The following is a 26146-nucleotide window of genomic DNA, read 5'->3' on the forward strand; positions in this document are numbered from 1 at the left end:
CCCAGATGCTAGAATGACCAGGAAGAATCTGAGGAACGTTTCCTTGAGCCCAGAGGGTTCCAGGCCACTGGGCAGATGGGAATTAAGGCTCCAGCAGGGCTCCTGGTCTTGCAGCTGGGTCTCTGCCTGAGGCCCATCCCCCCCAATGAGGGGGAGAGTCTACACTGCTTCCAGCATCACACCCCAGGCCTGGCACACACTAGAAGTTCAAGAAACACTTGCATGAAGCCAGGTCCTGCTGAGCTCCAGGCCAACACGCCTTCTGGGGGAGTTGACAGCCTCCCACTGAGTGGTTCCCAGTGCTGCACCCCTAGGCTGACAGTGGGGTAGGGATCTGACCACACCCAAATCACAGGCCTCCTGTGCCTTCCCACTTCTGTCCTGGCACCTGCGACCCACATAGGCCAGGACTCCAGAAGGCCAAGAAGCCAGGGCCAGCGTGGAACCAAGAGGCCCAGAACTACTTGTACCAGCTGGACCCACGATGAGACAGGTGTGCCCCACCAATTCCAGATGCAGCCGCAGGAACAGAACGGCAGCCATGGTGCTGACTGGACTGACCTCCCCACAGCCTTACAAAGTACACCTTACGCTGTCCCCTCTGGGCCATTAGGGCTCTACTGGAGCCCAAACCAGGGATCCTCCCTCCCCAGCTCAGCCCCTCCTGGAGCTTGCATGGCCACCCAGTCCAGGGTCTCCTCTGGTCCACAAAGAAGCCATCCTCCAGCCAAGCCCAGTGTCCTAGGAAGCGGGCACATGCTAGACCCACAGCTCTGTGACCCGTGACCTCTCTCTCCCTCCCAGCCAGTGGCTCTCCCCCCTGCTCCCCCCACTGACCTTCTTTCTCGAGGAGCCAGCCTTGGTGAGGCAGGACTTCTCTAGAGCCAGGTAGCCACCAATCACCTCAATCTCATGCACGGTGGGATAGCGCTTCTTCAGTGTGGTCCCCAGGGCGGCAGGGGGATCTGACAAGCTGCCTGCCTCCTCCTCAGCCTCCTGTGGCCCGGGCTCCCCATTGCTCTGCAGGGACCCTGGTTTTCTCTTGGGCACCACAGTGAAGGTGTTGCCACCTCGGGGCTGGCGCCCTGACGGGTGCCCAGGCCCAGTGGGGTGCGGGTGGTACCAAGGAGGCCCACCAGCCCCCAAGCAGCGCAGTTTGGCTTCTTGGGGGACCTCATCCTCTGAGTCCACCTCATCAATGAAGGTAACAGGCAACCCTGGCCTCCCAGGCTCCCTGCCGTTCTTGGCCAAGCTGGGAACCCCGAGGCCCTGGGCAGGCTTAGCTTCGGCAGCAGCTGGCGGACACAGGGATGGTGAGGACAGCCTCTGCTCTCGAACAGCCTGGTCCACGAGGGCAGTAGCTGGCCTGGGGGAGGCCCCCTCCTCGACCCCCAGGGGGCTCCTCCCTCCAGCAGGCACCCTATCCCTTCCAGGCACCAGCTGGGCTTCGAGCTCCAGGCTTTGGGAGGCCCAGCCAACCTCTCTCTCTGGCAGCCCCCTGGCCTGCCTCCCTTCAGGAGGAGGGGCCCCAGAGTCTTTGCGCTTGGGGATGAACACGAAGGAGTTTCGGGAGTTCACACGGAGGCTGGCCAGGGCCCGGGCCTGGAGGTCCCCAGCAGGGATCCTATCCATGTCTGGCTTGGCTGCCGGCCGTATCTCAAAGGAGTCATTGGCGCTGGTGGCCGCGGAGACCCACTGGCGCTGGCTGGGAGTGGCACTGGCGGGGCTGGGTGTGGGCAAGGCCAGGGACGCGGCTGGAGTGGCACTGGGGGTCCCGGGGCTGGGGGGCGGGTGGACGGGGGCCTCCCCCGACTCCACCTTTGGCTTCCACTCGCCCGGCCCAGGCGCAGAGCCCGCGAGGCCGTTGGCAGCGCCGGCTCGGGACGCGGGGGCTGCAGGCTCGTTGCGGAGCGGGCGAGGGCCCGCGCTGCGGTGCAGGCCCCGAGGGTGGACGGTGAAGGAGTTGCTGCCGGTCTTCTGCAGGAAGTCGCTGCGCCGCGCCCCAGGGCCTGTACCACGGCGCTCAGGCTCCAAGCAGGCGGCGCCCTCACCCACGCGCCGGGCGGCGGGGCCGGGAGCAGGCGGTGGCTGCGGCGGCGGGGTACGTCCGCGCTCCGGGCTCCCGCGGCGGATCGGCGCGGCCGGGGCGTCGAACTTCTGGAGCAGGCGGCTGACGCGCCCGGGCGGCGGCGGCGGCGCCTCGTACACGAGCACCTCAGCGGCGCGGATGCGGGCGGCCGGGCCAGGGCCCGGGCCGGGGCCGGCGGGCGGGAAGCCCGGTGCCGACTCGATGATGAGGATGTTGTCGGCGTGGATGGTGCGCACACCGGGCACGCGGCGGTACAGCTCCAACAGGTGTTGCACCGGCCGCGCCCCCGCCGGCCCCTCGCCCCCGCCTTGCCGCGTCCCGCGCCGCCGCTCCGATTCGAGCCGCATGAACGGGTTCTCGCGCAGCGGGCCCAGGCTCTCGGCCAGCACGAGCCGCTCGGCCGCCGGCTCCGAGGTCTCCGCCGCGCCCGCCTCGGCCCCAGTCTCGGGTGGCGCGCCCCCGCCCAAGGCGGCCAGCTTGGCCCGCTTCCGCTCCAAGATCTCCCGTTTCCAGGCGGGCAGCGCGGCGCGGGGCCCCGGGCCCGGCCGCCCCAGGCCGGCCATGCTGCGGAGCGGGCGCCGGAGCCAGCGCTCGCGCGGGGAACTGCGGCCTCCGCCCGCCGCCGGCCTTCGCGCCGCGGCCACGCCCCCCGGCCGCCGTCTATTGGGGAGGGGCCGGCTCGGACCCGCCCCGCTCCCCGCGGCCCCACCTATGGCAGAGGAGAATGGCCAGCCGCGCTGATTGGAGACTGCGCTCCCTGACCTCTCTTTCCCGGGGGGCCTAGTTGGATAGCGCCAGTCTCCGAGCCGGTTTCCATTGGGGACTGCCCTCCTGGACACGCCTCCGACCCCTCGCCGCTCATTGGCGGCCCCACTTCCGCCTCTGCGCCATTGGTCTGCGAGGACCGGAGGGCGGAGCCCGGCGGGGCTGGGTCCAGGCCGGCAGTGACCCCCGTGACCCTGTGCCCAGCTAGGTGGGTGACGTTGGCTGGGCTCGGTCGTTCCTCACCGTGCCGGCACCCAGTCCACCTGTTCCTCACGCTCAGAACGCAGTGGAAGAAGGGTCTGCCCAGGACTGGAAAGCTGTCCCCGCTGGTTCAGGGACTGCCCACCTGTGGTCCTAGGTCCTCTGCAGGACTTGGAGAGGCTAATGCTGGAGCCCCACGCAGTGCTGAGGAACTGCTTCTCAGGAACCCCTAACTTTTGCCAGCCCCCAGAACTCACTCTGTTGTTCACACAAGTAGCAGAAGCCCTACCCCACACTTTGCCATCCAGGGCCCACTGAGCAGGAACAGGAGTGCAGAAGCTGGAGAGAGAAAGCTCTCCAATGCAGACGGCCACGAAAGCCAGGCTGTACATTCCACCCTGTTGCCTCCCCACACTCCTCTTTCATCTTCTGAACTTCCCCCATCCCAAGGCTAGTAGGGGTGCCAGTGACCTTAAGGGCCCAGCTTTCTTGCCCTTGCCGTGAAGAAGCTCACTCCCAGCACCCACCACACTTTTGAGGCCCAGTGAAGCCAAGGGGAGATGAGATTAGGGGGCATTGACACAGAGGGATGCTACCTGCCTTCCCCTCAGCTCTCCTGCACTCAGCACTTGCTCAGTAATGGCACCACTGCATTCTATGGCCCTCACCTTTCAGGGACAGGGCTCCAAGGACACCTGGGGCTCCACATAGACTGCGGGCAGGTTTCAACCCGGGGTGCCCTTCTCAGCTTCCGGGCCCCATGGTGGTCTGCACTACAACTACTTTAACATTGACTTACTCCTTTCCACTCTACTAAGCCAAGAAAATAAACTGGATTTCAGCCTTCCAGAAGTCAAGTGTCTCCTTTTCAGGACTCTGATCAAATCACTTTTCCAAAGGAAACTAAGCCGTCTTATGCTCATCACTTCTATAGCAACAGGATGGCTCAATTCTGAACTACAAAATAAAACAGGATACAACAAAACATGCAACCTAAAAATAACATTAAAAGAAAACCCACTCCCAGGGCACCTGGCTGGCTCAGTCAGAGAAGCATGCGACTCTTGATCTCGGGGTCCTGAGTTCGAGCCCCACATTGGCTGTAGAAATTACGTAAATGAACTTTAAATAATAAAAATATAAAACAAAACAAAGAAAACCCACTGGCAATGTTCATCTTCTGATTTTGACACAAATTATGCCAATCCTGGGTAGAAAACATTGTTGTAGCTGTGGGACAAACCAGACCAGTCTCCAACGCAAGCATCTCAATGGCTCAGGCCATGCAGCATCCATTCTAGGCAGAGGGTCACAAAGCTGCTTCACTAAAATAAAGGTCTGCAAATCTGTTCTGTAAAGGGCCAGACAGTAAATATTTTATTTTTAGGCAGTTCTCACCAGGGACAGCTTTGTCTCCCAGACTTTTTAATGTATGGAGACACTTCTGCTTGTCACAAGTGAGGGGTGCTCCTGGCATCTAGTGAGTAGAGGCCAGGGATGCTGCTAAACATTCTACAATGCTCAGAACAGCACCACTCCCCACCCCAATCAAAGAATGATTTGACCCAAAAGGCCAAGAGTGCCAACTGCAAGCCACATTCACTTGCTGTCACATGCTCTTTGTTTTTATAAGCCTTTGAAAATGTAAAAAATCACTCTCAGCTAATGGGCAGTACAAAAACAGGCCTCAGGCCATAGTTTGTTGACCCCTGCTCCACAGCAAGGCCTATAAAGACCACACACTGGCAGGAAGACAAGGCTCTGATGTCACACAAACTATTCAGCAGTGCCTCAACACAGGCCTACCCTATGTTGTCTTCACCCTGGCTCCCCGGGCAGGAAGACAGGCTTCTCCGAGGGAATGCCCCCATCCACCAATGAAGCTCTAGTACATTCCGGTCTCCCACAGTTTGTAACCAGCTACATGACACAGGGGGCAGCATCTCAGCATTCATCTGATTTCACCCTCAAGAGCTCAGGCAACCACTGCACATCTCAGCAAAACATTCTTATTTTATTTTTATCTCAGCAAACGTTCTCATTTGGCACCTGACTGGCATTAAACTAAAGACCCCAGCCCAACAAACGTGGGCCAAGACCATTTGCAGGTCTCAGTGCCTGTGAGCATCAAAGCTGTTCCTCTCTCTGGTCCCTTAGGGAGGCCTAAATCTGTCTCAGGTGTGCTAACAGTGCTGGCCACAAGGTGGTGGAAAAGTTGCAATCGACTGGGATAGGAAGCCAAGCAGTGCTTTATAAGCGAAGTTCTCTCAGGTGGCAGATCTCCAAATATAGGGTCCCAATCATGCTTATTCAACATACTTCTGTCTGCCTGGGCTGGAATGAAGAAAGGGCCATCCTCCCCAGGGGCTCAGGGGAGGAGACACAAGCTCGTTTACACCACTTAGAGCTCAAGCATCTAAGTCTTGTCTGGATGGATGGGGCAGTGGGCTCTTAGGTCAGCGCTGCTGGGCAGAGGAAATCCCCGAGTCCGGCTTTGCAGCCTTTGCACAAGGAGTACTCTTCCAAGATCCATGAAAATACTCAGAGCCCATCGGGGCATTTTACATATATGCAGTTTCCAACTGTCAGAGGAACTCTGCACTGTCTGGCCTGGGTCCTTCTCAGCATCTCAATTCAGGATTAGCTATTCAAAGCATGAAATAACAAGAAATACATTTTAAGGATCAAGGCTGCTCTTTTTTGCCCTGCTGAGGGAACAATTTTAGACATGATTGGTATAGAGAAAATTGGGCACTCGCCAGGGCAGGAGCTGACTTTGCTTTCAGACCCAGACTTCTCCTTTGGTGCGGTGGAAGTGGGACCTCAGCTTGGGGTCCAGCATCCTAGCTATCCGGAGTTCTCTCTCCGGCCTTTCTGCGAGGCTAGTTGACCCGACAGGCGCGGATCATGAGCAGCTGCAGGAGAATGAAGACTGGAGACGTGATCAAGCCGAACCAGAGCTCCCGAGTCTGTTCCACCAGCTTCTGGCACAGTAACATCTCGAAGACAAACTTGAGGCTGAGAACCGTGAGGACCCAGAAGAGGCGGAGCACGGCCAACCGCTTCTCTCCGTCCTGGAAGAGGCGCACGGACACGATGGTGGTGAAGTAGGTGCTGAGCCCATCGGCGGCGAAAAAGGGCACAAACACGTTCCACCAGGAGAGGCCGGGGGCTAGGCCGTCCACACGCAGTGCCAGCAGCACGGAGAACACCATCAGGGCCAGCAGGTGCACGAAGATCTCGAAGGTGGCGAAGCCCAGCCACTGCACTAACTCCCGGAGGGAGAAGAGCATCGCGCCGGTTGAGCGCGGGCCGGGGCCCGGCCGAGCGTCCCACCGGCGGAGCTGCTCCTCCTCTCCCCGCGGGTCTCGCCGGCGCCTGCCGCCGTCGCCGCTGCTGCGAGCGGGAGACAGCGAGCGGCTGCGCCTGTCCCGGCCCTCGGCCCTGGCGTGCCGCCAATACCCTGGCCCTGGCCCGGGACCCAGTACTGGCCGCGAGCGGACGCCCGCCTCTCTCGGACGCCATGCCCTGCAGGGCGCGGCCTGAGGGCGTCACTTCCGGCCATCACCGGAAGTCGGAAGTCCGCGCAGGTCCGGGCCGCGCAGGCTTGCGGGAGCTGTTAGCAGGCCCGGTACCTGGGTGCGGGCATCTCCCGGTCGTCCCGATGCCGAGCCCGGGCCTTCTGGTGCTCTTCGGCAGCCAGACAGGCACGGCTCAGGATGTGTCGGAGAGGCTGGGCCGCGAGGCTCGGCGCCGGCGGCTCGACTGCCGGGTGCAGGCCCTGGACTCTTACTCAGTGGTGAGGGCGCCCTGGGGCCCCGGCGGGGAGACCGAGCCGGCCTGGGGCGCCGCCTCCCTCCGAGCCCTCGACCGCAGGGCGCCGCATTTTGTCTGACAGCAGGCCCTTCGCTTACGGCGGGTTCAGGGGGCGGGAGAACCTGGGACAGTGGCTTGGCTTAGCGCGTGGAGGGAGGGAGCAGGCAAGGTGGGAGGGTGGAACCTGAAAGAGAAAAAGGGCCGGCCGGCCGTGCGCGGGCGCTCCCTGAGACCTTTTGTCCGACCGCCGTGAGCGAGGGAGAGGGCGCCAGGCTGCGGAGAGGATGCCTAGTCATTACAGCCCGAGGTCTTACACGTGTGTCTTTTTGTTGAGGTGAATCTGATTAATGAGCCCCTGGTGATATTTGTTTGTGCAACTACAGGCCAAGGAGATCCCCCTGACAACATGAAGGTAAGGCCGACCTGAAGGCTTTCTCTGCTCAGGAGCTCAGATCACTGCCCTGGACCCTCACTCTCTTTTCTTTGCCTGGAGAGCCCCAGAAGCACAATAAACACTTGCCCTCCTATACCTGCTGCCGCACGTCAGCTATGGATTGGGAAGGGTGTCTTCGGATGGAGCTGGGGCTCTGGCTCTGGCTGTCCTCCCTAATAAACTCTTCACAGGCCACCGAATAGCCTTGTTCTCCATTTTAACCTGTAATATTTTCTCCAGGGCTGTGTATGAATCAGGTCTGGGTCTACGTGTGTATTTCAAAACTGGTGGACCTTCCCAGAACATTCTTCAATTCTTTGAACATCTTTTGAGTACACATTCTATTCCAAGCATGATCTAGTGCTGGGAATCCAGCCATGAACCTATTTCTGTCCTCATGGAGCTCACCTCATAGCACAAGCAACAACTTTCACAGGCAGTTACAATACTAGGAGATACATGTTGCCAGGGAAAGTACCAGATGTCATGGGGGCATTCATAAAAGCTATCTAGCCCAACCTATGGGCTCAGGGAGAGCTTTCGAGAAGAAAGGCGTGTAGGCTAAGTCCTGAGGATAAGTGGAGGCTGGCCAGGCAAGAGGGAGAAGCCTGTGCAGAGGAGAAAGACCACCTCTGGGAAGAGTAGAAAGCAGTTCAGTAGGACAGAGCCAAGGAGAGCATCAGGGTGGGAGGGGAGAAGAGAGGCAGGAAGCTGGACCTGATCCCAAGGAGCCCAGCAGCCACAGTAAGATGGATGGACTTGAAGTGAAGGGCTGTGGAATCCACTGGGTGACACAGTCACATTTGTACTCTAGCAAAACTGCCACTTGTCAATAGGGGAGGACAGGCTATAGGAGAGCAAGAACAGCTCCAGAGTATGCACAGTGCAGGCAAGACTGGCGACCTGGACCAGGAGGGTGGCAGGCAGTAGAGAAAAATAGACACACTCCGGAGATGTCAGGGTAGAATCGAGAGGACATGGAATCAAACAGGGATTCGGGCTCGGGGACCAGAATAGCTGGTAGTTCCAGGCACAGAGATAGAGACCAGGGAGGTCAAGTGCTAGGAGTCATCCAGGTCGAGATGCAAGGTTGGTATGGAGCTCCATCCGAGCTACTTCCTAGCAAGTATCCTGGGTGAAGCATGAGAAAGGAAGCTCTCCCTCTCTCCTGGGACAGGTTGCCCTGAAAACCAAGGGCATGAGAGGAGGAGGAAGGCCTGTGAGGGGCAGGAAAGTGGCCCCAGCAGCAAAAAGAGGGAGTGTACCAAATCCAAGGTCAAGGGCATAGAGGTGACTTCTGAGAGGAAGGTTTCCAGCACTCAGAGCTGCACAGAAGTAAAGTAAGATAAGGCCTGAGCAGCATTGGTAGGGTTTATCAGCAAAGGGACTGCTGGTGACTTTGGGGAGAGCAGTTTCAGTGACTCACAGGGAGAGAAGTGAGTCACGGGGTCAACAACTAAGTAGAGAGAATCTTAAGAATGTCTCTACATTAAACAAAAGGGGCGCCTGGGTGGCTCGGTCGGTTAAGTGTCTGACTCTTGATCTCAGCTCAGGTTATGATATCAGGGTTGTGAGTTTAAACTCCGCGCCCAACATGGAGCCTACAGGAAACAAAAGATTCTGGCTGTGATTGGGGCTAAGGGGTTGGAAAGAAAGTATCAATAAGATGAGAGAGATGGGGCGCCCGGGTGGCTCAGTCAGTTAAGCATCTGCCTTCGGCTCAGGTCATGATCTGAGTCCTGGGACTGAGTCCTGCATCGGGCTCCCTGCTCAGCAGGGAGTCTGCTTCTCCTTCATGCCTCTCCCCCGCAGCTTGTGCTCTCTTGCTTGCTTGCTCACTCTCAAATAAATAAATAAAATCTTAAAAAAAAAAAAAGGTGAGAGAGACCTGTTAAATGCTGGGAGTGGGGAGACTGGGGGAGAAAGAGGCTTAAGATTGAAGAACAGGGTCACAGCGGGAATGATATAGGAGACCTGGGGCCGAGACCCCAGCACAATCAGGAGGGGTCTCCTCAGACAGGAAGAGGGACAGAAGAGAAGGCAAATCTGGCGATCAAAAGCAGGAGGTGAAGGGTGGATACCCAAGACACAGGGCAAGGGAGAGGAGGGGAGACAAAGACTTCTAGGAGGTCAGCTGGGGTACAGACTGGATATCAGACACCAACAGCACGAAGGAGGTGATGGTCATCCCTGGATGAGGGTGGACAAGGAAGATGGCAGGCATAGACCCCACCATGGAGGTGGACAGGAGAGAGCCCTCCCCAACCACAGCAGGGCCTGGAGAGGCTGCAGAATGAGGTCCCAGGGACACGGAGGAGGGGGCATGGGTGCTGCTGAAGACCCGGCTTAGTGACCAGCTGTGTACTAAATGCTGGCTGCCTTGCCTTGGTCCTCAGAACCCTGAGGTCAGGCACGCGCTCCCAGGGAGCGGACAGGGGGAGCCCTCTGTCGGGAAAGTGAGTAACCACAGCGGAAGACCCAGCAGGATCCTGGCCATGAAACCCACACTGGGTGACAGGCCCGAACTCATGGTTTTCTGTCAGCTTCTTAAGTCCAAGGGGACCGTGAAGAACCACCACACCCTCAGGGAAGGACGCCACTGAAAGAGACCAAGACAAGCGCAGACGTAACCTGGAGGAGCAGAGACAGGGCAGACCCTCCAGAACCCGGCACCCATGGGACAAGAGCACAGAAACAGGACGAACCCGGAAACAGAGGAAATGCTCTTGAAAACAATGTCAGGAAAACTTGAAAAGATCAAAGAGTGGAGTTGAGACATTCTACTGGAATGTGTAACAAAAAATGAGCTAAGACACAAATCCAAACCCTAAGGTCATTCGAGTAACCTCAGAAGGTGAACCACAGAGTGGGAAGAAACTGACCAAAGAGAGTCACACAATGTCCCAGAATGGAGAGAGCCCGCCCGCGCCTGGGAAGGGCCTACCTGGATGGAAAGGCTCCCACCAGGCACGTCATGGTGGTTGCAGTTCTTGGGGACAGACAGCAGGGCACGGGAGGACACTGGCTTCTCGGCCCCTGTGGCCTGGCTGGACCAGCTTGGAGCAGGGCCTCGGGCTCTTCGGAAAGAGGATTTCCCGTGGAAGTGTGCCCGCTAACCTGCCGGTCCCTGTGAAGGGAGGGCCTGGGCATGCTCAGATGCAGAGCTGTGAGAAGTGTATGTTCGCTGGGCTGCTTCTCAGCAAGCACCTGAAGGACGTTCTCTGCAGGCTTCCGGAAACCGGTCTCTAAGGAGCGCGCAGGAGAGGTCCCCGGAGGCAGAGTGGGTGTAGTCCCCAGCAGCACAGTCCTTGGGGAGGCCAGGGGTGGCCCAGGGCCAGTGGGCAGAGCTGTGCCTGGACAGGGCCCGGGTCCCTCCACCCCAGTGGGCCTCTGTCTCTAGAGCTAAGAAGCAGAAGGGAGGTGGAGTGCAGCTCAAGTCCTGGACCGCACACAAGTAGGTGTCACCAGGGCTCAGGCCACCATGGGCTGAAGGTGATCTGTGTTGGGAAAGTGCCTCTGGAGGCTGGGACAGAGTGGCCCAGGACCGTGAGGGCCCCCCGGTGGGAAGGAGAGGCACCGGGCTCTGACCTTGGGGGTCTGGGATGGCCAGACGATGGGGATGAGAGTACCCTGGGGAAGGCACAGCTCTGGGTCCTCAGCCTGCACAGCGAGTTAGGTGGGAAGCCGAGGGGGCAGCACTGAGTACCAAGCACGCTGATGGGAACTTGGGGTCTGGAGGGGGCTCCAAGGGAGAGAAACTTCACCTTCCACCGAGGGGGGGGCTAGGACCACTGGGGGGCCGCAGGGGTGCCTGTGGCCGCCTGGGGTTCAGAGCTGGGGGTGGAGGGGCCTTCAGGACACAGGACTCTTGGTGCGGAGGCATAGGTGTGTCCAGGGGAGACCCGAACAGAAGCAGGGGCTTCCCCCACCTTGGGGAGAGCTGGGGGGGGCAGGCAGCAGCTGTGGCCTCCCCGCTTTGGACCCCAGCAGTCTTCTCTCTGAACCCTCTGCCCAGGATGGGGTGAAGCTCCACCTTCTGGTGGTGGCTCTGGGGCAGCTTGCTTGCTTTTTTTTTTTTTAAGATTTACTTATTTGAGAGAGGGAGGGGAGAGAATCTTGAGCAGCGTGGTGCCTGGCATGCGGCTCAATCCCACGACCCTGAGATCAAGACCTGAGCTGAAACCAAGAATCGGAGGTTCAACCTACTGAGCCACCCAGGCGCCCCCCCGGGCAACTTTGTTTTTTATGATTTTGTGCCTTTTCCCAATTTTTTTTTGCCATCATGATAGAATAAAAACCGGTCTTGTTTTAATAACAAAGGTCTAGAGGAGCAGGGTGGGTCCAGCATGCACCTCCTCCCTACCCTACCCTGGGACCTTGGTCGTCTAGAGCAGGGCCTCTAACTTGGCTTCTTTTGGCTGTAGAACTTCTGGAGGTTCATATTCCGGAAGAATCTGCCACCGACCTCCCTCTGTCAGATGGACTTTGCTGTCCTGGGCCTCGGCGACTCCTCATACGCCAAGTGAGTAGGGGCGGGAGGGCTGCTGGCCCACAGGGACTGTCCTCGGGGTTGAGCACAAAGCGTCCTGTAGAGGGACGGGTGACTGGGCCGCCAGGGCTCCTGCTGGACCTTGGGCCGGGACCAGGCTGCACATCCTGCTTCCGCAGGGGCCACCGGGGAGCAGCTAGGTTTCGAAGGGTGCGCAGGGCACAGACCGGAGGCTGGCAGGGCAGCAAAGTGGGGATGTCTTCTAGGGCAGGGGGTGATGTCTGGACCTGGCCAGCATCCTAGGTGGACATGGGACCCAGGGCAGCAAAGACCTACTGACTCTTCGCACTCTTAGGAAAGCATGTAGTCGGGAGATATTTGGGCGTACAAAGAGCACGGAGAGCAGTGCAGTGGGGACAAGCGAGGGGCACAGAAGGCCCCCAGCCCCTGGGAGCCACCCCCAAGGCCACTATTTCCCTGGGTATGGTGGAGTGACCACCTCTTAGATCTTCAGGACACATCTGTGTCCTAAGCTAAGGGTACTGTTGCTTTTCCTTCTTAAAGCAGCACCGAGGGCTTTGCATTTAAGGGTATGCCAGTCGTCAGGTCACTGAATCGTGGAAACCCCCCACCTGTGTGGCGCAGGGGCTGAGGGAGGGCAGGTGCCGCCGCCTCCAAAGCCAGGTGCGGCCGGAGGAGGGCTGGGATGGCAGCGGTGTGACACTCCTCTGCAGGGGAGCTTTGTTCTGTGCCTCCCGTAGACACTTGTGCGTGGCGGTGCAAACACAGGCACGAGGGGGATGGGGGGTGGGGAGCCCTTCCTGCTGACAGCGTTCCCTGCGAGGCGCTGTGGGCTCGTTTGGGGCTGCTTCCCCTTCGCCGCCCTGCAGCCCCGGGGCTGGGGCCTGCCCGAGCCTCGCTCTCTCTCCAAAGGTTCAATTTTGTGGCCAAGAAGCTACACCGTCGGCTGCTGCAGCTTGGGGGCCGCGCCCTCCTGCCCGTGTGCCTGGGCGATGACCAGCATGAGCTGGGGTGAGTGGAGTGGGGGGGGCGCTGCCCTGCAGGCCCAGCCAGGAGCAGGGGCCCCTCAGACTAGCCCTCACACGCTCTCTCCCCAGGCCTGATGCTGCCGTCGACCCCTGGCTGCATGATCTATGGGGGAAGGTGCTGGGGCTGTACCCCGTGCCCCTTGACCTTGGCACGATCCCCGCCGGAGTCCCGTGAGTGTGGGCCGACAGGTGCAGCGGAGCGGCCAGAGGCCCTGCCAGCAGACTGACCGGCAGCCTGACCTGCGTGTGCCCTCTCCACAGTTTGCCCTCCAAGTTCACACTGCACTTCCTCCCGGCGGCCCCCAGGGTGTGCTCTGAGGGGCAGCGTGTGGCCGGCACAGACCCTCAAGGTCCCCCGTCCGAGCAGCAGCCCTTCCTGGCACCCATGGTCACCAACCAGAGAGTCACTGGCCCCTCGCACTTCCAGGACGTTCGGCTGATGGAGTTCGACATCACGGGCTCCGGGCTCAGGTGAGGGGCCCGAGACACCAGGTGGGCAGTCGAGGGCCGTGGCTGTGGGGCCATGGCTGGGGGCCATGGCTGGGGGTCTGTGGTTGGGGGGTTCCGTGGCTGGGGGAGCCGAGGCTGGGGTCCGTGGCTGGGGGGGCCGAGGCTGGGGGTCCATGGCTGGGGGGTCCGTGGCTGGGGGTGCCGAGGCTGGGGGCCGTGGCTGGCGGTGCAGAAGGTCTGCTCCCAAAGCCGGAGAGCAGGCACTCAGCAGGGTGGAGGGGTGCGGGCCAGGCGGCAGGGAGACACTTCCATCCGAGGACCCCTCACCCCAGCCCTCCCTGGACTCTTGCTTCCGTGCCCCCAGCATCCTCCCCTGTACCCCCGGTGCCCTGCCCACACCCGTCTCACTCTTCCCGGCGGCTTTCCCACACAGCTTTGCAGCTGGTGACGTGGTGCTGATCCAGCCCGAGAACGCGGCCAGCCACACCCAGCGGTTCTGCCAGGTGCTGGGCCTGGACCCGGACCAGAACTTCACCCTGCTGCCCCGGGAGCCAGGTGAGCGCCAGGGGCCAGGGGAGGCCCGGCCGTGGCCACCCGTTCTGCCCACCCTGTGGGGTCTGCTGGCATGCTCAGCCCTCCCCTGGGTCCTGCCCCCCACTGCAGATGTGCCCTGCCCTGCGCGGCTGCCCCAGCCCTGCTCCGTGAGGCACCTTGTGTCCCACTACCTGGACATCGCCAGCGTGCCCCGCCGTTCCTTTTTCGAGCTCCTGGCCTGTCTCTCTCCCCATGAGCTGGAGCGGGAGAAGCTGCTGCACTTCAGTTCCCCCCAAGGTCAGGAGGAGCTGTACTCCTACTGCAACCGGCCTCGCAGGACCATCCTGGAGGTGTGAGCAGGTGTGGGCAGGCGGGCAGGCCCGGGGCTCTGAGCCACAGCCAGGCGGGGCCGTGCTGGCTGAATCCCATGTGAGGCTGTCTCTGCCCAGGTACTGTGCGACTTCCCACACACGGCTGGAGCCATCCCCGCAGACTACCTGTTGGACCTCATCCCCCCGATCCGTCCGCGGGCCTTCTCCATCGCCTCCTCTCTGCTGGTGAGGGCCTGTGGGGCAGAGCCCAGGGCGGGGACGCTGGGCCATGCCGCATACAGGCATATAGGTTGGGAGGTCGCCCCGACCCTCCACATCTACCCCACGTCTGGGACCAGCCCTGGGTGAAGTGGGTGCAGCCTGAAGCCGGGGTGACAAGCAGGGACAGCAGTGGATCAGGGCACCCACCACGCCTCCCCCAGGTTCACCCCTCGAGGCTGCAGATTCTCGTGGCTGTGGTGCAGTTCCAGACCCGCCTCAAGGAGCCCCGCCGGGGCCTCTGCTCCTCCTGGCTGGCGTCGCTGGATCCTGGGCAAGGTGGCCCCCGCTTTCCGGAGGGTGGGCGTAGAGGACTGGGCCCGGGGCCTCTGCTCTCCCCTGGGCACCACGGCCAGCCCTGGGCTAGGGCCCTGGTCCTCGAAGCCTCTTCATGCCTCCTCTCTCCTGCCGTAGGACCTGTCCAGGTGCCGCTGTGGGTGCGGCCTGGGGGCCTGACCTTCCCACAGACACCAGGCACACCTGTAATCATGGTGGGCCCTGGCACTGGCGTGGCCCCTTTCCGAGCAGCTGTCCAGGAGCGCGTGGCCCAGGGTCAGAGCGGTGAGCACACAGGATCTCGGGCAGGGCGGCAGCTGGGGCTGGACTGGGCCAAGCCTAGAGGCCACCTTGTGTTCCCCCAGGAAACGTTTTGTTCTTTGGCTGCCGCTTGCGCGACCAGGACTTCTACTGGGAGGCTGAGTGGATGGAGCTGGAGGGGAGGGGCTGCCTGACACTCTTCACGGCCTTCTCCCGGGAACAGGTGGGTGTGCTGGGAGGGAAGGGGAAGGGGCCAGGATGCAGACTCACCTCCCCAGCCCCTGCCACCTCCCTGTAGGAGCGGAAGGTGTATGTGCAGCATCGGCTACGAGAGCTCGGGCCGCTGGTGTGGGAGCTGCTGGACCGCCAGGGTGCCTACTTCTACCTGGCAGGGTGAGCCTGGGCCGCTGGGTGGGGGTGGGAGCCGGCCCTCGGGGGTCCCAGCCACACTGAGCCCTCCTGGCCTGTCCCTCCAGCAACGCCAAGTGCATGCCAGCAGACGTGTCGGAAGCCCTGACATCGATCTTCCAGGAGCAGGGTGGGCTCTCGGGCCCTGATGCAGCTACCTACCTTGCAAGGCTCCAGCGGACGCTGCGTTTCCAGAGTGAGACGTGGGCCTAAGGAGCCGTCCTGCTGGCCTCAGCCACTCTAGCCACTGCCCTCTGGGGGGCCACCATCACCTCCCCCACTGTCCCCTGCACAGCCTCACTCCAGTCCACCTGGGGTCCCATACTCAGCCCCGACGCCACTGCCCACTCACCACCCCACCCTGCCCCCATCCAGGGTTCCTGCTGGCCTTTCCCCACTGGCCCCAACTTGGGTCCTGGTCAGGGTTGTCCCTGGGCTGCATCACCCTGCGTAGGGACGGTGCCTCAGGAAGGAGCAGGCAACCTGATGGACATCAGGGGCTCCCCAGACAGCATAGGAACCTTCTGAGCTGGTGCAGGGTCCCTGGGAGTGCCGGATGCCACCCCCCTATTTGCCCTAGGGGCAGCAGGCTCCCAGTCACCCTCTGCCACAAAGCACCCGGTGCTGCCTCAGGGCCTCACGGGGCTCGGGCTCAGGCTGGAAGTCAGTGAGGACCAGAGCAGTGGGAGGAGGCCCACCAGCCAGTCAGACTTTCCCCACCCCACTCCTGAAAAGCCTCAGGAATAAATTGTGGGCTCTGGGTGGCTGCTTCTGATCTGCTCTTCCTTGTGACTGTCTTGGTGCCTCGGGGGGCTGGGTGGCCCACAGTGGGTCTGGATGGGGACAGCTCGTGGTGCCTCGGGGGGCTGGGTGGCCCACAGTGGGTCTGGATGGGGACAGCCGTCCATGGTGGGCACTGCACCATTGCTCAGCCATCTTTGCTGCAATACTTAGGGGTCTGATTCTACTGTGATGTGTGCCGGCTGTTTGCCCACTTTGTACAAGGTCTGCCCTGGCTCTGTCGAGCAGGGGGCAGCCTTAAGCGGGCCCTGGAAAGAAGGGCGCGAACTGACCATTCCTTCCCAGCCCGCGGAGTAGCAGTCCCCGGCAGGGGCGGGAAGGCGGGGGGCGGGGCAGCCATTGTCCCCGCCCCTGGGAGGGGCCTTCAGGGTTCTGAGGGGAATTCCTGTAGGAGGAGTCAGGCTGGCTGGCCTACCCACAAAGCTGCTACCTGGAGTCCGTCCCTCCGTCCGTCGGTTGCGAGCGCAGCGGAGGGCCGTGGCCACATCTGGGCCCGGGCAGATCCGGTGGAGACGGCACCCGTGGGCCCAAGACCCGCCCGGAGCCGGCAGAAGCACTGGGGCCCAAGCGACCGTGACTTTCCAGGGTGGGGCAAGAAGCTGGGCGCTGGGACCAGGCTGCGGCTGCTTCGAGGTCAGTGCCAGACCCTGCCCGAGCCCAGAGGGCCACACTGACCTTCACAGCCACGACCACCCGGTCGCCACCCTGGGGACCCCGCCCACCCATCCGGACTCCTGCCCCAGGGCCCCCACTCATGGCCCCTGTGACCGCAGCTCTGGACTCACCGGTCTGCCTTCAGCCTCTCCGGGCCCGGAGTGCCTAGCCCCCCCGCTCCAAGTGCTGGCAGAGGAAGACTTGGACAGCAAGGTTCTTAGGAACGGCCAGGGTGCTGGGGCTCTAGACAGTGAGCCCCTGCTGGGGGCCACGGCCACAGCCTGCCCCTGGGCTGAGCAAGCAAGGGAGGATGGGGCTGGGGAGCAGGCAGGGGAGTGGGGGGAGGAGGAGTGCCCCATCTGCACAGAGCCCTACGGGCCTAGTGAGCACCGCCTGGTCCTGCTGAACTGTGGCCACGGCCTGTGCATGGGCTGCCTGCACCAGCTGCTGGGCACAGCCCCCAGCGCCGGCCTGGGCCAGGTGTGCTGCCCACTGTGTCGTCAGAAGACACCCATGCTTGAGTGGGAGATCTGCCGGCTGCAGGAGGAACTGCTGCAGGCAGATGGGCCGCAGGGCCCACGGCCCCCGACCCCCCCTGCTCCTCCCCGCCGGGGCCCTGGGCCCTGGGCCTCCCTAGAGCACCGCTACCAGCTACGCTTCCTGGCGGGGCCCGTGGGCGGCCAGGGCTGCCTGCCCTTCCTACCCTGCCCGCCCTGCCTGGGTGCCCGGCTCTGGGCCTTGCGGGAGCGAGGGCCCTGCACCCGCCGCCTGGCACTGCTGGGCCTACTGGCCCTTGAGCTCCTGGGCCTGTTGCTCATCTTCGCACCACTCATGCTGCTGGGGCTGCTCTTCATGCTGCTGGACCGCTCTGGTCACTGAGCAGGGCCTATCACACCTGCCACTGGCACCACCAGGGCCTCGGATAGTCCTGGCCACCGACGGACCAGGAGCCCCAGGCTGGCCCCGAGGCCTGACGACCAAACTGAAAAGCCCGAGATGGAGCCGGGCACTAGCCTTCAATCCAGACCCGGGTCTGGGGCCAGGCCTACCCAGGAGCCAGAGACTTCAAACCACCCTGCCGCCCGACGCTAACTACTGGTGCCCGTGGGCAGTGCTGGAGGAGGCCTGTGGCCTGTCCTCACCCCCTCTCCCTGACCCACCCGGCCTGTCTGCAAGAGGGACACAGCAGCTGCAAAAGTGAACCCAGAAGGCTGGTACTGAGCTGACTCCTTGGTGAGGGTGGGGCCCTGGGCAGGGGCTGCAGGGTCCCCACCATGTCATGTTCCAGAGGAGGGCCAGTGTGTCTTCCCTGAAGGTCAGGGCAGTGGAAGGGAGGGGCCCTTGCTGTGCCAGCTCAGGCCACAGACAGCTTCCTCACTCACTGGGTCAGGACCCAAGGGGGTGGCCCGAGCGGCCAGGTGTCCAGCACATGTCCCCGAACGACTAGGCCTTGGGGCTGGACAGCACTGACCCGAGGCCCCTGAGTGCCCTGTAACCGCCTGTCATTGAGCCTGGGACCTTTATCTAAAGGACAGACACAATCAGCATGACCTCACGGGTTTGTGGGTGACGTGCTGAACGAGAAATGGCTCTCAATACACAGCAGCTGCTACCGAGACCTCGCCACCATGTTCTCGTCGTCTCTACCGCTTCCTCAGCGCCCTGCGGCTCTCCCCAACCCTCCTCTCCCCCCTCCACCACACAGCTTCCTTCCCAAGTCCAGGTAGTGGGGTACAAGATCGAAGGCCCCTGGTCCTCCTACCCCACCATGGTCTCAGGCAGCCTTTGTCTCGACCCTGGCTCAGACTGGCTCAGAGGGTCCGGTGGGTACCAGGAGCCTGAGAGACTGAGGTGTCCCCCATGCAGCTGCCCCCACCTCCAGTGGCCAGTGCAGAGGACACGTCCGCCCTTTGCCCACACACAGGAGGCTGGCTGGCTCTGCACAGACGTGTGGGGCATTCGCATGCACACACACACACACACAGCCAGGCCCAGCCCTCCTGAGTGCCGTGCCTGGCCCAGCCTGGCCCCAGCAAGCAGAGCAGGCTGACCCCAAGCGGCACCGGGCCTACCTCTGGTTGGACCCTGTCTGGGCCGCAGCCCTGGGCACAGGCCACGAGAGCAGGCTTCAGTCCAGGGCGCAAGGTGCAAACTTTGGCAAAGAGTTTTAATGGCGGAGCTGGCTGCAGCGATAATGCCACATGGGTAGGGGCCAGAAGCTGTGGTGGGCGAGGGGTCAACGGGAGACAGGGCAGGGCCGGGTCCCCGAAGAAGCGGCGAGCAAGGACTGGCGGGCAGTGGCGAGCGGGCGGGTGCTACATGATGGAGCAGGCGGAGAGCGGGTTCCGCACGTGGCAGGTGCACGCAGCCCCACAGTACTGTCGGAAGGTCTGGTAGCAGCTGCCCTCGGGCTCACCCCCCCACTGGCCGCCGGACGGGGCGGTCAGCGCCTCGGGTGGCAGGCGGCTCAGAATGGACGTGTTGACGGCGAGTGCAGCCAGGCCGTAGTCCGTGAAGAGCACAGTCTCGCGGCGGCAGGTGGGACAAGAGATGAACTTGTACTTAGGGCAGGACTCATAGAGAATCTGCAGGCACTGCTCACACACCGAGTGCAGGCAGGACAGCACTCGGGGCCGCCGCTGGGTGACGTTGTACGTGTGCCCGCAGGTGGGGCACTCCAGGGGCTCCCCCGAAGCTGGTGCCGCCGTGGCGGGGGGCCCCGAGGTGGCAGGGCCAGGCCGCACCACGTACTGATTCACGATGACCTCGTCTGCTGGCGCCACTCGGGGGAAGCCCAACTCCACACTGCCCTTTCGGGGCCGTCGTGGCAAGGGAGGGGTGCGGGGTGCCCCATCCAAGGCAGGCATGTCCCCCCCACATGCCTGGTTGACGATGATCTCTGTGTCTGAGGGCCAGGCGCGTTTGGGTGCCAGAGCAGGGGTGGGCCGCGGTGCAGGTGGGAAGCAAGGGGCAGCCGCCGGCAGCTCAGGGAACTTCTCAGGGTGAACAATCTTCATGGCCTCCATCTTGAGGATGACATGGGGGCCCTTCAGGCAGGACATGAGGAGGCCTGGCCAGCCACTGCCCACCTCGGGCCCAGGGTCAACCGGCATCCGGCTGTCTCCAGTTAGACTGGGTGTTCGGGTGGGTGGGGGCGTTGGGTGAGGCCGGGGAGGAGGGGAGGGAGCAGCATCCTGGTCCCGCCAGGCCTGGTGGGGACCCCGGCCGCCCCGAGGACTCCTGGGGGCGGCCGGCGAGAGCTGGGGGGGCAGGGCCCCCCCCAGTGGCTTCTCTGGTCCAGTCCTAGGAGGAGGAGGAGGAAGGGGTGGGGGAGGAGGAGGGAGGCGGGGGCAGGGGGGTATGGAAGGCTGCCCTGGGCTGCAGGTCCGGCCCAGGGGCTCACCCAGGGTCTCTGGCTGCTGAGGCTGGCGAGGGGGCGTGGGGGGAGCTCCCCCTGCAGCGGAGGTCAGCAGTCCCTGAGCAGGGACATCCGGGCAGGCAGGGGCTAGGTGGGCCCCATGGCTCCAGGACAGGGCGCCCAGGGAAGGCAGCTAGCCTGAGCCCTGGCTGCGGGAGGCCCCAGGCCGCGGGCTCGGCGGCGGCGGGAGCAGAAGAGAGGCCTGGACCAGGCCCGAGCTGCAGGTGAGAGACAGCGTGAGGGCAGCGCCCGGGCCCACCCTCACCCTGCACAAAAGACAGGGCGCCCGACCTCCGACCCTAACCCTCGCTGGACTCGGGACCCAGCCCCCGCCCCAGCCCCCGCCCCCACGGCCCAAGCCCTGCCCGGGTGGGAAGGGGCGGCGAGTCGCGACCCGCGTCCGTCCCGCCCCGCCCGAGCTCACCTGCCCCAGCCTGGCGTCCCCCGGCCGCGCGCCGCCGCCGCAGAGGTTGTCTCAAAGGCAGGCCCGGATGCGACGCGCGCGCCTCGGCCCGGCGGCTCCCGCGGCTCCGGCGGCGACCTCGGGCGATGGCGCGGCACGGCGGCTCCCAGGGGCGCGGGGCGCGGGGCGCGGGGCTCCGGGCAGCGCGGCGCGGCGGCAGGTGCGTGCGGAGCGTGGCGCGCTCTGCGGCGGAGGCGCGGGGACCGCAGTGCGCGCGGCGCCCGCCCGCGCCCGCAGCGCCACCCCCCGTCTGGGGACCCGCGCGGGGTCCGCGGGGCGGGGCCAGTCTTTCAGCCGCCCCTCCATCGCCGCGGGCCTGGCGCCCGCTCCCGGGGTTGCCCGCCCCAGCGAGCCGCGTATGGACCAGGACCCCCGCGCTGCCCCTTTCCAGTACCCCCCCACCCCGAGTCCTGCCTGGCCGACCCTGGGTCCTAGTCAAGGATCCCCACCTCCAATTCTAGAAGGGAAATCCTGTTCTTCGAAGCCTGGGGCCTCACAATACCAGAGGGAGGAAGGCAAGAGGAGTGGAGAGGTGGTCTCGGGAAAGCTGGCTACCAGGACCCCACCGGGAGACCGCCAGGTGTCCCCCCAGAGAGTCAGGGTCTCTGCCTGTCCTTCCACTCTGTCCCCAGTGCGCATGCCTCCCGCTCACAAGTGCACCCAGGTTGTGCTCAAGGCGGATGGGCTCAACGAGGACGAGGTGACCATGAGGGTGAGCAAGATACTCGAGGAGTGGATGGAGAGGGGGGACAGTAGCTGGGAGAAGGCTCCAAGGGCAGGAATGCTGGACAGATGGGTGGGGTGAGGGGTGTGCAGGTCAGACAGACACCTGGACAGGCCAGCGGGGCAGCCCACTGAGGACACGCACCCAGGGTGGGGTGGCCCTTTAAGGCATCCCACCAGGTCAGCACGTGCCCTGCTGTCACATATTTGTGTGCTAACCTGACCCCACCCAGCATAGAGGCCCCATTCCTTTCTGCTTCCTCCTCAAGCCAGGCTTCCTTGATTCCCTGGGATATACCCTCTGCCTGTGGGGAGCCCTCAGCTGAGAGAAAAGGCAGAGAACATGTTGACAACTACTGGGCAGGGGACCACAGCTGCGGGGTGGGGGGCCTCCGCAGTGCCACCCCCTGACCTCCTCCCACTACTACATGGCATGCTAGCATTCCTGTGACCAGCACCGGGCCCTGTGCCTGACCCTGGACAGTCTCAGCCTCTTCTGGCCACCGCCCCTCTCCTCTGTACGGGCCTGACTACACCTGGCTATAGGCCTTCCCCGGGGGTCCTTCAGGGCAGCAGAGCCCAGAGAGGTCCCTATTCCTGGTGAGGAAGCCCACGCGGGCAAAACAGACTGGAGGAGCGAACCTGGGCCACAGGGGTACTTTGCAGCTCTGTGTGACCTCAGGATCAGTTTCCAAAGCCATTTAGCGAGAGCGGGTGTGGGATGTGCGCAGGTGAGCAGGTGCCCGGCAGGATGGGCAGCGAGGCCCTAATGGGCCCCGGCGTGAAGGTGGGGCAACTGAGAGAGCCCCGGCCAGGGGAGGGCTAGGAACCCAGCCTCGGCCTCCAGTTCTGCTCAACTTCCCAGCGACTCGCTGGGCGCGCACCCAAGGAGGCATCGGCCACCAGGCCCCACCCCTTGCCCTGAGGCCCCGCCCCTGGACATGAGGTCCCGCCCCGTGCAGGCCCACCTCCCCGAGCCCGCCCAAGTCCACGCCCCCGGAGCCGGAGCCCTGCGGGTCAGAGCTGAGCCGCCCAGGCTGAGTTCTGGACCGTCCAAGGCCAGCGGACCCCGAACCGGGTCTTTAGAGAAACCTTTGAGCGCGGAGGCTTCTGGGGAATAAAGTTCTCGCCGGCCGCCCCAGGCCTGTTGCGCGCATGCGCCAGCCTCCGCCTCGCAGCAAGGGGCGGAGCCTGTAGGGGCAGTGGGCGGGGCTTTTGGAGCCTGCGCAATGAGCATCTGTCACACACCTGCGAGGTCCCGGGCCCCGGGAGGACTTCCCTCCTCACCCGGTGCCACATCGGTAGAACTCGTGCCCGGACCGGTCTGACTGGCCTCATGCAGGCCACCCCGGTCACCCCGGCCTCTGAGCCACGTCTGATTTGGTCCCGCCCTTCCTTGGGGGTTCACTTGGGCACCAAGGACTGGGGGTGCGTGTCCCGGCCCCACCCTACTGCCCAGATGGTTCTGGGGGAAGATCACCAGTGCCAGGCCCAGACCCGAGTGCTCACATCCATTGTCACCACAAAACACGGCGACCCTGTGTGGCAGGTGCCACCTTGCCCCCTGACAGATGAAGGTGGGAGGAGGTGTAAGTTCCAATGGTGGAGATGCTGGTGAGGTGGGGAGCTTGCGGTCTGCGAGCCCACCAGGGAGAGGGAAACTGCAGTTTCAGAAATGAGCCAGAAGGGACACCTGGGTGGCTCAGTCGGTGAAGCGTCTGCTTTTGGCTCAGGTCCTGGTCTCAGGGTCCTGGGATCGAGCCCCATGTCGGGCTCCCCGCTCAGCCGGGAATCTGCTTCTCCCTCTCCCACTCCCCCTGCTCGTCCTCTCTCTCTCTCTCTCAAATAAATAAATAAAATATTAAAAAAAAAAAAAGAAACGAGCCAGAAGTGTCATTTGTCAATGAAGCCCCTGTGCGTCGCCCATTTTAAGAATAGTTATAGCAAAGGTGTGTAAATCAAACCTTCTTTATTGGTTAAAAAATGCAAACCTCCAAGCAGCCTGTGCTCTCAAACACCTTAGTCTCTGTGTGCCAGGTAGAGGCTTTGCTTGAAGTGAGGACCTCTGTCCTCTGCCTCAAGCAGGGGCTTCGAGGTGTGTGAGTGATGGCCTGGGATCTGAGGCTGACAGCAGGCTTGCCTCCTGCCCTCCTTCCTGGCAAGCTGCAGGTCTTTGGAGGGCCGAGGACGTGCCCCAGATGCGTGGAGGCTGAGTCACCCGGGCTGTCAGTGCCCCTTGGAGCCCCGGCAGGGGCCACCACCCACCAGAGCAGGAAGGGTGGGTGACTTCTGTGCTGGACGAGCCGGGCCTCCTGGGATCCTGGGAACCCCATCTTTGAGCTCCACCCCACGGCCCCACCCCTCCCCAGGAGGGAAAAGGCAGCTAGCTGCCAGTTACTTACCTCAGAGGCACTGGGACCTGGCCCACAGGACGAGAGGGTCAATGGCTGCCATCACGACTTCAGGTGGGTGCTGGGCTGAGGGGCTCCCCTGCACTGGGGCTCAACCGTGGGCACAGCCCAGCTGCCTCCCCAGCCTCCCGGCCCATTTGCAGCTCCATCGCAGGGCACCGCCGTGCGGGGAGGGCGGCTGGGACACAGGCCGGCTGCCCCGCGGCGGGTGGGGGCAGCTTTCTTGGGCTGTAGCTTCCCTCCTCCCCCGAGCCAATACTGCCTCCTCTGTCTGCCCCTGCCAGGCCGGGCCACGGACCCGCAGGAGGCGGTCGTCAAGAACCCCTATGCCCGAGTCAGCATCCCCCGGGCTCACCTGCGGCCCGACCCGGGGCAGCAGCTGGAGGTGGCGCCCTCTTCCCGGGGCTCGCAGCCTCTGCCTGCGGGGCCCTGCCCCTCGGAGCCCACCCGGCTCCTGCAGCCCACCGAGGAGGCCCCAGAGGGCAAAGGCGCCAAGGGGACCAGGGGGGCCGCCCAGATCCAGGGCCGGCAGGCCTGGCCGCAGCCTGGCCACCCCCCCGGGAGTGGGCAGTGCCCGGCAGCGCTGACCCACGCCGGCCGGCCGCCCGTCGGGCGCGGGGACGACATCGCCCACCACTGCTGCTGCTGCCCTTGCTGTTCCTGCTGCCACTGCCCTCGCTTCTGCCGCTGCCACAGCTGCTGCTCCATCTCCTAGCCCCGCCCCCGCCAGGCCACGCGCTGCTGCCCCAGGGCCCGCCGCGGCCCGGGCGCCACAGCGCTGCCCTCCTCCTCGGGGCAGCCACCGGCCCGTTGGCACGGGCGCTGGCCCCTCCGCACCCTGCACGGGAGCACCTACCTGCCGAGAAGGCCGACCGCCCGGCTCCAGCCCCTGGCAAGCGGCCAGCCCCGGCTGGGATGGCCCCGGGGACAGCCGCCACCACCTCCCCCGAGGCCCACGGCCCAGGCAATAAAGTGGAGCGAGCTTTGCTCCGGTTGCTGTCCTTCACTGCTGCGCCCTGGAAGAGGGTCCCGGGCTGCACAACACCGCGGGCCTCGGTCTCTGTGGGACACTCAGGGGTGGGGAAGCCACCCCATGTTGCTGGTCTCGGGTCTGTCCGAGGCTGGACCGGAGGGGTGGGAGAGTGTCCCCCGCCCTGGCCCACCAGCCAGGCCTGGGTTCCAGCTGCCTTGCATTCCCTAGGGCTGAGGCCAAGGCTGGCGGACAGGTCAGGCAGTGGGTCAGTCGGTAGGAGGATGTTATGCATGGAGCCGGGGTGGGGTGGGGGGAGCCCGAGAGAGGCCTCCAGGAGGAGGATCACCCTGGCAGGACCGCAGCAGGTGGGACTGACTCTGGCAAATTTCTGGGAGTAGGAACCCAGGCAGCCAGCACCAGGCCCTGCCCATCCGTGAGTCACTGCCCTACCTCAGCTGGGGTGTTTTTCTGGTTCCTCATGAAACGTCCAATTCCTCAACATCTGCTGTGTGGCACCCAAGCCATGCTGCTCATCTGCCGTCCTGCCTCCAGGGCCTGGCCCTCCTGCATGAGGGGAGCAGGAAAGGAGCTGGCCGGTGAGGCCCCTCAGAACACAGATCTCCCATCTGTCTGGGCAGCGTAACATGCCTGCCCGGGAGCACGTGTGGGGAGCTAAGCTGCTGGACGCTGGCATCGCCTCACCGCTGGGGGGCGGCTGGGCTGCCGGGGCAAGGACCGAGGGGTAAGGCCTGCGCTGGGCACTCTGACGGTTCCAGGGCCAGGCAGAGACAGCCGGAGGAGGAGGCGGAGCTGGCCTCGCAGGATGGACGGGTCCTGGTGCCAGCCCTCCTCTGACCCAGGGTGACTGTCCACAAGGCAAGACCTACCTCTGGGTGTGGGTAGCTATGTCATTGGTCTGACTGTGCAGGCCCTCAGGTGGGCCAGGTTTCCGGCCCCTGCCCCATGGCCTGCCTCCACCAGAGGATGACCCCACCCGGGCCAGCCGCAGAAACCCGATGGACCAGTCAGGGAGGCTGCGGACTGCGGGGTGGTGGGACTGAGGAGGAGCCCCTCTGGTTCTTGGCTTCCTCCCAGCTGGGCAGTGAGGGTCCTGATCCCACCCTGACCATTCTTGACACACCCCATTCTGCTGTGCCCGCAGTCACGGCCGCCATGCCGGCCCAGGGGCCATAACCAGGCAGGTGCTGGGGGGAGGTGGCCCTCATGCGGGCGGTGGACCAGGGCTAGCCACAGGGTGTGAGTGGGGGGAGGTGGCCCTCATGCGGGCGACCAGGGCTAGCCACAGTGTGTGGGTGGGGGGAGGTGGCCCTCATGCGGGCGG

At 63.5% G+C, this 26146-nt stretch overlaps 6 protein-coding genes across 6 annotated transcripts in view; 3 read left to right on the plus strand and 3 right to left on the minus strand.

The window, feature by feature from the left end:
* TPRN (taperin) overlaps window positions 1–2716 on the minus strand; it is an 8390-nt gene extending 5674 nt beyond the window's left edge. The window contains exon 1 of the mRNA XM_006737396.3: window positions 838–2716. Within this exon, the coding sequence (XP_006737459.2) occupies window positions 838–2652 (1815 nt within the window). The 5' untranslated portion in view covers window positions 2653–2716. The remainder of the gene's footprint in view (window positions 1–837) is intronic.
* Window positions 2717–5050: 2334 nt separating this feature from the next.
* Window positions 5051–6601, minus strand: TMEM203 (transmembrane protein 203). Its single transcript, XM_006737372.3, has one exon. It carries the CDS (start codon window positions 6346–6348, stop codon window positions 5938–5940), a length of 411 nt encoding a protein of 136 aa, XP_006737435.1. The 5' UTR covers window positions 6349–6601; the 3' UTR covers window positions 5051–5937.
* Window positions 6602–6625: 24 nt separating this feature from the next.
* Window positions 6626–16136, plus strand: NDOR1 (NADPH dependent diflavin oxidoreductase 1). The gene is made up of 14 exons (XM_006737373.3): window positions 6626–6854; window positions 7206–7283; window positions 11729–11826; window positions 12727–12825; window positions 12912–13013; window positions 13104–13313; window positions 13726–13847; window positions 13956–14176; window positions 14276–14383; window positions 14581–14695; window positions 14831–14977; window positions 15058–15176; window positions 15252–15346; window positions 15430–16136. Exons 1-14 carry the CDS (start codon window positions 6720–6722, stop codon window positions 15572–15574), a joined length of 1794 nt encoding a protein of 597 aa, XP_006737436.2. The 5' UTR covers window positions 6626–6719; the 3' UTR covers window positions 15575–16136.
* A 197-nt stretch (window positions 16137–16333) lies between these two features.
* Window positions 16334–18439, plus strand: LOC145716948 (ring finger protein-like). The gene is made up of 2 exons (XM_081802670.1): window positions 16334–16366; window positions 16460–18439. The coding sequence occupies exons 1-2, from the start codon at window positions 16334–16336 to the stop codon at window positions 17693–17695; spliced, it is 1269 nt and encodes a 422-aa protein (XP_081658796.1). The 3' UTR covers window positions 17696–18439.
* A 526-nt stretch (window positions 18440–18965) lies between these two features.
* On the minus strand, window positions 18966–20739 carry RNF208 (ring finger protein 208). Its single transcript, XM_081802653.1, has 2 exons — window positions 20659–20739; window positions 18966–20452 (listed from the first exon to the last, which is right to left on the minus strand). Exon 2 carries the CDS (start codon window positions 19927–19929, stop codon window positions 19132–19134), a length of 798 nt encoding a protein of 265 aa, XP_081658779.1. The 5' UTR covers window positions 19930–20452; window positions 20659–20739; the 3' UTR covers window positions 18966–19131.
* A 2815-nt stretch (window positions 20740–23554) lies between these two features.
* CYSRT1 (cysteine rich tail 1) lies at window positions 23555–24817 on the plus strand. Its single transcript, XM_081802654.1, has 2 exons — window positions 23555–23885; window positions 24116–24817. The coding sequence occupies exons 1-2, from the start codon at window positions 23864–23866 to the stop codon at window positions 24544–24546; spliced, it is 453 nt and encodes a 150-aa protein (XP_081658780.1). The 5' UTR covers window positions 23555–23863; the 3' UTR covers window positions 24547–24817.
* Window positions 24818–26146: the final 1329 nt, after the last annotated feature.

Source organism: Leptonychotes weddellii, chromosome 14 (assembly GCF_054177405.1).
Source record: "Leptonychotes weddellii isolate Sample4059 chromosome 14, ASM5417740v2, whole genome shotgun sequence".
NCBI lineage: Eukaryota > Metazoa > Chordata > Mammalia > Carnivora > Phocidae > Leptonychotes > Leptonychotes weddellii.